This window comes from Phoca vitulina, unplaced genomic scaffold (genome assembly GCF_004348235.1).
Source record: "Phoca vitulina isolate PV1807 unplaced genomic scaffold, GSC_HSeal_1.0 scaffold12, whole genome shotgun sequence".
NCBI lineage: Eukaryota > Metazoa > Chordata > Mammalia > Carnivora > Phocidae > Phoca > Phoca vitulina.
In genome coordinates, this window is record NW_022589715.1 from 26069563 (window position 1) to 26081504 (window position 11942).

Sequence of the window (11942 nt, forward strand, 5' to 3'; positions counted from 1 at the left end):
CATGACCTGAGCCCAAATCACGAGTCGGAGGCTCAACTGAGCCACCCAGACGCCCCTAAGAGTCACTCTTAAGTTATATCCAGGCAGGTAGTGGTTCTGGATGTTTCCCCTCTGCTGGGGCTAGCCTACTGGGCAGTTTTTTGTTTTTTAAAGATTTATCCATTTATTGTAGAGAGGGGGTTGCCGAGGGGCAGAGGGAAAGAGAATCCCAACCAGATGTCCTGCTGAGTGTGGAGCCCAATGTGGGGCTCAATCCCATGACCCCAAGATCATGACCTGAGCCAAAACCAAGAGCCAGACGCCCAACTGACTGAGCACCCAGGCACCCTGATTTTATTTTATTTTTTAAGTAAGCTCTACACCCAGTGTGGAACTTGAACTCATGACCCTGAGATCAGGAGTTGCATGCTCTACCCATGGAGCCAGCCAGATGCCACCCCCCGCTTGGATAATTTTTAAGGAAAAAGTCTGAACTCTTCTGACCCCTCCCCTGAACACTCTTTCTGCTGACTTTTTGTTGACCCTTGTGTCTTGCAAGTTTCTTTAAGAGGTTTGTTAAGTATTTTCAAACATTTTGCCTGCTTTGAGATCATATTCAGAGAGAAAGGCCAATGCTTATTGGATAAACAGTGTCCTGACTTTGGGGTCTGCAGTGCTCATGGCCCAGACCATCTGAGTGGGAGCTTGCAGTTACTTTGCTTGGACATGAATGCACACATAGCAAATGCCTGGGGACAGTGAGCAGGACTGAATCAAGTTTACCTTCTCAACTCAGCCTCATTGTTCTCATTTCCTTTCATATACTCTTTAAAGGGAAAGGTCTGGGCTGTGGTGGTGTTTACAAAACAGGGGATTTAAAATTTTATCTTTGGTGGATGACAAGGGCCTGCTGTATTTGTTACAATTATGAGGGATCAAGAGTAGGGCTGGTGACAGTGCTTGACACATAAAGGTCAATCAAAGCCTTTTGCTTCTGTATAAAGCAGCCTCCGTGGCAGTTTTAGTTATTATTGCCACCCAGTTCCATTTCCTGCACTTCTCCCTCCACGTCAGAAAGCCCACTGAGTTTCTCTAAATGAGTTTCTTCTTATTTGCTGTAGGCAAACCAGAGCCACTGGTGTTCCACATTCCTCAGTCCTTTTTCGATGCCCTGCAACAAAGAATATCTATAGGAAGTGCAAAGAAACGGCTTCCCAACTCCACCACAGGTATGGGATTTTTTTCCTCGGGAATAGCAGTAGATGTCTTGACCTTAAAGAATTATGTTTAGAAAAACCATGTGGAATTTTCAGGATTAGGACTTTGAGTCACATGCTCAGAGCATGAAGCCTTAGCCAGTCAGCTCTTGGAATAATGATCACCCTCCTCAAAGGCCCCATACTTATTCCAGTAAGGGGTAATGGAAAGATTCAGAAAGCACAAACCTGGTAAAAGAACAATGAAGTGCAATAAGGGTGCCCACCAAGAAGTTTGATAATTTTTTAAAATTTATTTTATTTTTTTAAGAAGATTTTATTGATTTATTTGAGAGAGACAGAGCATGACCATGATATTGAGCTGGGAGGAGGGGCAGAGGGGGAGGGAGAAGCAGGTTTTCCGCAGAGCAGGGAGCCCAACTTGGGGCTTGATCCCAGGACCCTGCGATCGTGACCTGAGCCGAAGACAGATGCTTAACTGACTGAGCCACCCAGGCATCCTGAAGTTTGATATTTTTAGATATGAACCCGTTTCAACAAAAGCATTGCAGGCTCTAATCATTATTTGGGCTGGCTTCTTGTAGGCATACTACAGTATGTATCAAAAACAAAAACTTGTGGTGCCTGGGTGGCTCAGTCGTTAGGCATCTGCCTTCGGCTCAGGTCATGGTCCCAGGGTCCTGGGATTGAGCCCCGCATAGGGCTCCCTGCTCGGCGGGAAGCCTGCTTCTCCCTCTGTCCCTGCTTGTGCTCTCCCTCTCTCGCTGTATCTGTCTCTGTCAAATAAATAAATAAAATCTTTAAAAAAAAATTTTTTTTTTGTCTTCACAGCTTATCTATCTGAGGCAGCATTGATTCTTTCTTTCACGTTAAACTTTAGGCCTCCTAATACATTAATTTTAACCCATCCCTTTGCTATTTTTGCAGGCCCTTTGGTGAAACCCTTTATAACCCTGCAGGCAAGGCAATAGATTGGCAACCACGTTAACTGGCTTAAACTCCATATAATCCTTTTAAGAACTATAATTTGACCTCTGATATATCTAAAGTTGTAAGAGATTGTAAGAGGCTATCTTATAATGGAGCCCAGTGTGTGTAGCTGTATTAAAGAAATGTTTCTTTTTTTTGTTTGTTTAAGAAATAAGTTTCTAAGGTAGCAAAAATAAATAGTATCTCAAAGAAGCATCAGAGACTTTATTTAGCAGAAATCCATATCATTTATCACATTTTGCCAAAGCCATTATAGATTTGCCTCTAGAATTTCTTTTTCAAAGTGCTGAGATTCTATAAGGAGAGGATAGTACTGCACTGAACTTTCTAGAAACTGGATAACATATACAATGAAAGAGAATGTTATTTTTTGGTAGTCTAATCATGTTCCCTTTTTACATTGAAGCTTTTGTTCGGAAAGATGCCTTGCCACTGGGAACCTTTTCCAAGTATACCTGGCATATCACTAATATCCTGCAAGTTAAACAAATCTTAGATACCCCAGAGGTAAGAGGGTATTTCTACAATAGTAGGAGGGCAAAGAGGGGAAGAGAGAGAAACAAGTGCAAGAAATACGTTTGCACCAGTTCTTTGAGTTATAGACACCAAAGAGAATTGCTTTTTCTCATACTAAGAGATTATTCAGAAATATTCATAGCTGTCTGGTGCTATGATTTTAATGGTTATGGCTTGAAAAAGTATCTTAAGTTAGAGTATTCCTTTTCTCTGCCTTTGGGATCAGAAAACAGAGATCATTTTTCTTGTAAATTAAATAACGAACCCCTACTAGCTATGGTGAGCCCTAGATTAACTGGCAGGGAGCTAGAAAGTATATAAATAATTTGAGATGATATACTATTTGTAAAGTCAGTGAACCCAGCACAATTGAATGCTTCTCCGCAAACTGCAATTTAGTCCTCATTAGAGAAATGACCCTTAGTTAGTTTGCATTCTTTTTGCAAGGGAAATATTAGACATTTTTAAACATTTTCTTTTTCAAGCAGATCCTGAAAATTTTAGGGTTAATGTAGAAAATTCAGCATAGTATGATTGGATACATTAAGATTAGCTTAATTGCAAAGTGTTGTTACATTCAGAAAAAAAAATAAGTTGTTGGGAAGCTATAGAACTTAATTGTGAGCCCTAGAAAAGGCCTGTGTTAGCACTAAAGACATTTGAGAAACTCTTTAAATGTTGGTGTCACAGAGACAGTTTCTGGCCCAGAGCAGGGGTTCAGGGAGGCACCGTGAGGCGAGGGAAGAGAGCTAAGAATCATGGCGTGTCGGTCTGCTGGCCATTACTTACCTGCATCACCTCATTCAGACTCACAGCCATGCGTTGGTATTAACTGTATTTTGCAGATGAGAAACAGGCCATGAGAAGCTCACCGTGCTGTTTAGTGGCAAAGACCAGTCCAAGTTCTGTGTGGCTGAGTCCCAAGGATGGTGTGAAGCATGCCAGGTGTGAGGTCCCCCACAGGCAGTATCAGTGGGGCTTCCAGGAGGAGAATGATGCCGGCAGAGCGGCAGCGGGAGGAATAAAACGGACTGGAGAGCAAGTCCATGCCAGTAGCCGTTGAATAGCTGTGAAGATGTTAGGGGTTCTGTTCGTATATACTTTGGCTGGGGTTCAACTTAAAGTTACAGAAGAAAAAGGAAAGCCGTGAATGATGTAAAGGAGAAAAGGCAGATCAGTTGACAGCATTTACTTGAAAATACAAGAGGAAGTTTTAATTAATTGGAGTGTACTTAACAAAAAAGAATAAGTAAAAGATCTGTCGTCATCCAAATGTTTGTCTACTTTGAGTTTTTCCTTTCTTACCTTTTCTTGGTATTGTCTCTGTGTCCAGATGCCCTTGGAAATCACTCGGAGTTTTATCCAGAACCGGGATGGGACTTATGAGCTGTTTAAATGCCCTAAAGTGGAAGTAGAGAGCATAGCAGAAACCTATGGTCGTATAGAAAAGCAACCTGTGTTGCGACCCTTGGAACTAAAAACCTTTCTCAAAGTTGGTAAGTGAAATTGTGTTTTCAATAGCGCAGCTTCCTTAGAGGGTCAGCTGTGTGCATTGCACTGTCCTACACTTTGGATCTTGACCTTAAACAAATATTCATTCATCTTGTAAAGGCCATCATGGAAAAAAAGTGTTTTGTGTCTTTTGAAACAATGTTTTTGTTTTTTTTTTAAAGATTTTATTTACTTATTTGACAGATAGAGACACAGCGAGATAGGGAACACAAGCAGGGGGAGTGGGAGAGGGAGAAGCAGGTTTCCCGCCGAGCAGGGAGCCCGATGCGGGGCTCGATCCCAGGACCCTGAGATCATGACCTGAGCCAAAGGCAGACGCCCAACGACTGAGCCACCCAGGCGCCCCTGAAACAATGCTTTTAAAATAATATTACGGGGCGTCTAGGTGGCTCAGTCAGTTAAGCGTCTGACTCTTGATTTCAGCTCAGGTCATGATCTCAGGGTCATGAGATGAAGCCCGGCGTCAAGCTCTGGCTAGGTGTGGAACCTGCTTGGGGTTCTCTTTCTCTCCCTCTGCCCCTCCTCAACCCCTGCTTGTGCACAGGCTCTCTCTTTCTTTTTCTCCAAAAAGTAATTAATTTAACTGATTTAAATGACAGGGGGTATCTAGCTGGTTCAGTCGGTGGAGCACATGACTTGATCTTGGAGTTGTAAGTTCAAGTCCCATGTGGGTGTAGAGATTATGTAAAAATAAAGTCTTTAAAAATAAATAGAATAGAATAGAATAAAAGTGGGATGCTTAGGTGGCTCAGTCATTAAGCGTCTGCCTTCGGCTCAGGTCATGGTCCCAGGGTCCTGGGATCAAGCCCCGCATCGGGCTCCCTGCTCAGCGGGAAGCCTGCTTCTCCCTCTCCCACTCCCCCTGCATGTGCTCTCTCTCTCTCTGACAAATAAATAAAACCTTAAAAAAAAAAAGAATAGAATAAAAGTAACACATGTTCATTACAGAGAAGTCATAGATTTCATTATAAAGCATCAAAGAGAAAAATAAACCACCTATAATCCCATGCATCATGGAAGACATCACCATTAGATTTTGGTATCTATCCTTTCAGACTCTCTTCTGTGCATGAAAAGAATTTATAAAGCATGGGATCATACCCCAGCTGCTTTTTTAACATAAAAATACATCATGAACTGCTTTCCATGTCTATTTTCAACATTATTTTTTAACTTTTTTTGTTATAAAACATACATAATATAAATTTTTTTAAGTGTATGTATGGTTCTTAGGCATTAAGTACATTTATATTGTGCAACCAGCACCATCATCCATCTCCAGAACTTTTTTGTCTTCCTCCACTGAAACTGTACCCATTAAAGAGTAACTCCCCACTCTCACCTCTCCCCTGGTCCCTGGCAACCACCATTCTACTTTGTGTTTCTTAATTTGACTACTTTAGGTACCTCATCTAAGTAGAATCATACAGTATTTGTCTTTTCTCTGACTGGCTTATTTCACTCAGCATAATGTCCTTAAGGTTCATCCATGTCGGAACATGTGTCAAAATTTCTTTCTTTCTTTTTTTTTTTTTTAAAGTGAGCCCTGTGCCCAACATGGGGCTTGAACTCACGACCCCAAGATCAAGATTTGCACACTGCTGACAGAGCAGCCAGATGCCTATACTATATTTGAAAGCTATACTGTATTATTTTTAATTCTGCTAGTGTTTTATATTTTTTCAAAAGCATTTTTTAACCAGAGTTTTCCTTTTTTTCTTTTTAAAAATTTTATTTATGTATTTATATATTCATTTATTTATTTGAGAAAGAGAGAGAGAGAGAGCAGGAAAGTAGGCAGAGGGAGAAGCAGACTCCCCACTGAGCAGAGAGCTCAACATGGGCTCGATCCCAGGACCCTGGGATCATGACCTGAGCCGAAGGCAGACGCTTAACTGACTGAGCCACCCAGGCGCCCTGCCTGAAATTTTCTTTTGGATACGTATACCAGTAATCACTTTTCCTTTCCCTTGATTCTTCTTGTTTTTCTCCTTGTTTTTCTCTTAGTTTGTTGTGGTTTTTTTTTTTTTTCATTTTTTTTCTTCTTTTTTATTCCTGAACAGAGTAACATCTGTCCATCCTCAAATTCTGGAATGATACTAATCAGTATTTTTTTCCTTCCTTCCTTCCTTCCTCCCTCCCTCCTTCCCTCCCTCCCTCCCTCCCTCCCCTCCCCCTGCTTGCTTGCTTTCCCTTTCTTCCTTCCCTTCCTCCCTCCCTCCCTCTATCTCTCTCTTTCTTTCATTTCTTTCTTTGTCTTCAGGCAACACTTCCCCAGATCAAAAGGAGCCAACACCTTTCATCATTGAGTGGATCCCAGATATCCTTCCCCAATCCAAGATTGGCGAGCTGCGGATCAAGTTTGAGTATGGTCACCACCGAAATGGGCATGTTGCAGAGTACCAAGACCAGCGGCCGCCACTGGACCAGCCCTTGGAACTGGCCCCTCTGACCACCATCACTTTCCCTTGAGGCAAAATGAAACAGTCTTTTGCTGCTAAATTTGCACATCCCCACCCCTTGACAATTTTAAATACTAGTTAGGCATTTAGATGGCCCTGTTCCTTAGTGAACTGCTCTTAGTTAAGATACAAGTTCTCAGCACATTCGAGTGGATTCTTTTGAAGAAAAACTCCTCTTGTAAATGGCCTTTTTGGTGCTGCTGTGTATAGTCTTCATTATAAATTAGGTGATATTTCTAGCTAGAATTTTTAAAGAACAAAAAGGAAACCAGCTCACTTTCCTTCTTCAAGGACTCCCATTTAGAGTTTGTTTCAACCTTTTTCTAATTCTCTAAGAAGTAAGCAGCACTCCGCCTTACACCAACAGTGTTGGAAAGTTACTAATACCCTTAGGGCAGAATGGTAAGGACCATCCTGACAGAGTTCCAGTCATGCCCTTTTATCCTGTTCTCAAATAAAGCACAGTGTCACTAGTTTTTCCAAAGTATATATCATATTGGCCTGATGATAAAATTATAAACCTTTGGGGAGATTTAAGTAATAGTGAAATAGGAAAAAGAGGTCCATGTGTCAAGGGAATATTGACATTTCAAACTAATGCTTCTAGTTGCTTATTTCATTGATATTTATTTCCTTCTCTATTCTCAAAAAAGTTTAACAGTAAGATTCAATTCCTATTGCTGAGTTCATTGATCACAGAATGGAGATATTGAAAGACACAGAACTGGAAGCCTGTGTTCAGGGAGAAAAGAAGGGAATGAACATATCCTATATGCCTACTATGTCCCAGGCACTCTCATATACGTTCCCAATCATTTTTCTCATTTAGTCCTCATTATTCTTTGAATTTAGGCATTACCCCTTCTTTTAAGTTAAAGAGACAGCCTCTCTGAGGTTATCTTGCTGGAAACAGCGTTAAAAATAATGTTTCATTTTACTGCAAAGGACATGTTCTTTCTACTTTATCATGTTGCTTTGATATAAATTCCTTGTAATTCATTGTCCTTGGGAACACAAGAAAAATCCATATAAAGGAGGCTCTTGGTTTTCTTTTGATGGCAAGTAACAAAACCCCAACTCTAACCAGCTCAGGCAAAAATGAGAATGAATGACTGGTTCATGGACTCTAAAATAGGGCTGGACAGCTGTCGTGTGGTGGCACTGGGATGTGACTAGGCCTCAGGAACCCTGGAGCCCTCGCCCATGTGACCCATCACTGTCTCTCCTGGGGTTTCACTCACTCTCAGCACCGAGCAGCTCCCTCTGGCCAGAATTCTGACTCCTCTGAGGTGCCTGAAAGTGTGACTTCTCCTTCCACACTAGAGCAGGACTGACTGCTCTGCTCTGTCTCTCATCCAAAGGGCAAAGACCCAGAGGAAAGACTCTAATAGGCATTTTTGGTAAAAGGGGGAGCTGGGCCCCTAAGGGGGAGGCGGGTAGGCAAAGTAAGTGTCTATCCTGTGTGATTGAGGGGCTAGTGTGTGTGGAGAGCTCACAATGCTTTAGGCAGTGGTGGAATTCCTTGAAGAGACTCCAGAGAGGTCCACAGAGAACTTAGAACTTGCACTGGGCTTTAAAGGAGAAAGGGTTTGCATAGATATAAAGAGGAGAAATTAAAATTAGGTGAAGCAGAGCCTGCCTGAAAAGGAAGACCACCTAAGGAAACATAGTGGTTGGCCCATTCAAGAAACCCTTCAACCTGAGTACTTTGAGGACGGTAGTCACAGCTTTTGGACCAAGACAGATCTGTGAGTGACAAGCAATGCCTGGGTCTAGCAGTACTTGACTACAGCCACAGGGACGAGAAGCACAATCGAGGCCATAAAACACATGGCTGGGACAAATGATCCACCCAAAGAGGTGCACACTCAAGTGCTAAGGTCTTCACCCAGGACCACCCCAGCCCACCATCACAGCCCATCAAAATCTGGAATAGGGTTCAGAGTTACGGTGACTCTGTTTTATAACTTGACATCCTCTCTTAACAGGTCAAGCATGGACCTAGGAGTACCAACCAGTGGGACTGCTGCACCCACTTTCAACATCCAGACACCTCTGGGACACCACCAGCATTGACCTCATTTCAGACTTACCCCACACTACCACTACAGAGTGATCCTAGATACTTCCACCAGGAAAGGGCTCTTCAAACCCCGCACCACCTGCCTCCCTACCCGTCCACACTTGCACCTGCTATCCATTGTACACCTCCTCCATTAGTCATAGGAATCTCCCATCCCTGGGAGATGGCTGTTCAGCTGCTGCCTTTCAACATTGCAGCTACCATCTGTATTCTGGGGTGAACAGCTCAAAATCCTCCATGTTCACATAGCCACCTGTTTACTGCACAGACTGATCATCCTTAGACTGAGTAAATTAAAAGGTCTAAGAGGGATGCTGCCTTAACTTCTCCAGACAACGTGGCTGCACCCCTAATGTTGTGGGCACCATGAGAACAAGTTGCTACTCATCCGCCTGGAACACTTTGGTTCTAACCTGTCTTGTCCCTGCTTCTACTAGAACTGCTGTCATCTTAGCAGCTTGCTAGCTTAGAGGAGTAGTAATAGGCCACTCAGAGACCTGAAAATCTGACTCCAAGAACCACCCACCTGAGTAAAGGTCTGTAGGCCTGCCACCTGGCTCTCTCAAGGTACCAGATGTCATCAGCCCTATGGCCTTCTCGGCCCAGCAATTTCCAGTCACAGAAGTCCATCCTGTCTTTCACGGATTCCTGTTATGTCCAGTCTGCGAATAACCTGTGCTTCCCTCCAGCCCACATGTGCACACACATGCACACACACCACACACACTCCAGCCCCCTGCATGAGTAGGTGGCCCCTAGCTCTGGCCACTTACAGAATGCAACCTGTGTATGTCAAATAAGAGGCACTGTTGTGTCAGCGTCTGGTTCCCCCCTGTCAGGGCCCAGAACTTGCCCTCTGCTAGAATAACCCAAGGAAATCCCACTGTATCTGCTGAAGGTGAGAGAATGGGCAGGGATTGCTCTCCTCCAGCACTTTGAATGACCTGGACGCTCTCAAGTATGTGTCACATATAACACAGAAAAGCCAACCACAGAGAAAAACCTTACCCATTAACCTATTTCTCTTTTCTTTTTTTATCTCCCAGATTCTGATTTCCTAGTTTTCTTCCTTTGCATTTTGTGATATTTTCGGATACTCCTTATTGGATGCTTTAAGGTTTTTTTTTGTTTTTTTTTAAGATTTTATTTATTTATCTGACAGAGAGAGAGCATGAGAGGGGGGGGAGAGTCAGAGGGAGAAGCAGACTCCCTCCTGAGCGGGGAGCCCAATGTGGGACTCCATCCCAGGACTCCAGAGTCACGACCTGAGCTGAAGGCAGTTGCTTAACCAACTGAGCCACCCAGGCACCCAAGGTTTTATTTTTTTTTTAAGTAATCTCTACACTCCACTTGGGGCTCCAACTTACAACCCCAAGATCAAGAGTTGCATGCTCTACCGGCTGAGCCGACCAGGCACCCCTTGGATGCTTTTTTTTAACCCTTCTTCCAGACCTTCTTCCTCCCTGTCTGCCTGCCCTCCCACCATCCAGCTCTGCAAGTTCACGTCTTTCTACCATCCCACCTGCCTCACCAAGGCTGCAGGATGCCTTGTTCGACAATAGTGCTTTAACATGCATAGGCATCACCCAGGGATCTAGTTAGAATGCATATTCCTATTCAGAAGTTCTAGGGTGGGGTCCAAGATTCTGCGTTTGTGTCATCAAGCTGGATGCAGAAAGTACAGGACTGCAGAGATGCAGCTGGACTCCAGACTGCACTTTGAGTAGCAAGACCTAATGCCTGACTTGGTACTGGACTCTCACTGGCACTAATGGGAGAGGGCAGTGCTGGAGGTCGGTGACACCTAGCAATCGGTGGTGGCTGCTAGAGCACCAGCTAACATGCACCTAAGTGCTTCAGGGCAGTGTGTTAGTGTGAGCTGCTTTATGGCACGCTCCCACGAAGATGCTCCAACGCATGGAGCCACTAGCCTGACTCCTCCGAACTGGTTCCAACTCGACAGTTACAGAAGTATAAAGTCTGTAACCACACATACTCCCTGCGCGGTTTTTCTCCATTCTCCCCAGCACCACTTTTTCATTGTTCTCTCCACACCATCTGGTTCAGAATTTAAGCCCTGGGTTCAAACCCGGACTCTGCCACCCGCTATTAACTGTGCGACCTTGGGCAGGTTATTCAGCCCCATGGTCCGGTGTCCTCCTCTGGATGATGTGCATACTAAATAAGATACTGTGTGTGGAAATCCTCATTAAATACTAGCTATTACCCTTTCGCCTATTGTTTGCACTTCTCTTCCGCTTCTACCGTTTTTTTCTAACAGCCTTGAGGCTCGTATGGTGCTTTTCTGTTTAATGTAACAGAAAGGCTGGAAGTAAATATGAAGGGGGAGGGTCTGGTGCTAGTATTCATATTGTACATATCTTTCCCCCTTTTTTTTTCAAATTTTCTATGACGAACAATATAACTTTGATAAGTTCGAAAAAGGCAAGGTTATACCCTTAAAAGAACGGGCATAAAGACGACTCCACACTCCACAGAAAGGTGGAAGAGAAAGAGAAAGACGCCCCAGCGCCGCGGGCAGGGGCTGGTCACGCGGCGGCTACCCCCTGCCCCCTCCACCGCGAGATGACGTCAGTCACGTTCTCCTCCCGCCCGCGCCTCCGCTTCCGGCCGCTTTGGCAGCTCGCTCTTCCACCAGGCGGCGCCGCAGCACGCTCTGTTGCCGACGCCTCTGCGCAGCCTCGCTGGCGCCCGGGACACGTCACCACCTTCGCGTCTTTTCTGGAGAGCGCGGGAAGGCGAGTGTGCAGGAGGGTGGTGACGACACTGGGGTTCCCCGCGTGGCTCGCGGGGGCGGGGCCGGGGTCGGGGACGTGGCGCGCGCGGGGAGGGAGAGGGGAGGAGGTGGTGCCGCGCGCCGGCTGACTGGCCACGCCCGCCTCGTGACCCACTATGAGGCCGAGCGGCTGCAAACGTGCTGACGAGGCGGGCTGGGCTGGGCTGGGCCGGGAGCGGCGCCGGGCCCAGCGCGGGGTCCTTCCGCTGTCGTTCTTCGGCCCGGGCCCCTCTAGACCCGCCTTTGGGCTGGGCACCGACTTTCTGGCAACTCGGGGCAGCGGAGTGGACACGGGCACGTGGGGCCGGACCGCACCCGAGCTGCAGACCGCGCGGCTCTCTGGGGAAGGCGGAGTCGCGTCCTCCCTCCCGCGGCTCAGGCTGTCC

General features: G+C 45.2%; 1 protein-coding gene across 2 annotated transcripts in view; it reads left to right on the plus strand.

Annotated features, from left to right (window-relative positions):
- The window catches only part of CUNH2orf42 (chromosome unknown C2orf42 homolog), a 28203-nt gene extending 20127 nt beyond the window's left edge, over positions 1 to 8076 (plus strand). For both annotated transcript variants that reach the window (XM_032410761.1, XM_032410762.1), the window contains exons 7-10: positions 1101 to 1208; positions 2593 to 2693; positions 4036 to 4198; positions 6478 to 8076. In XM_032410761.1, coding sequence (XP_032266652.1) covers positions 1101 to 1208; positions 2593 to 2693; positions 4036 to 4198; positions 6478 to 6686 — 581 coding nt within the window. In that variant the 3' untranslated portion in view covers positions 6687 to 8076. The remainder of the gene's footprint in view (positions 1 to 1100; positions 1209 to 2592; positions 2694 to 4035; positions 4199 to 6477) is intronic.
- The last annotated feature ends 3866 nt before the right edge of the window (positions 8077 to 11942 follow it).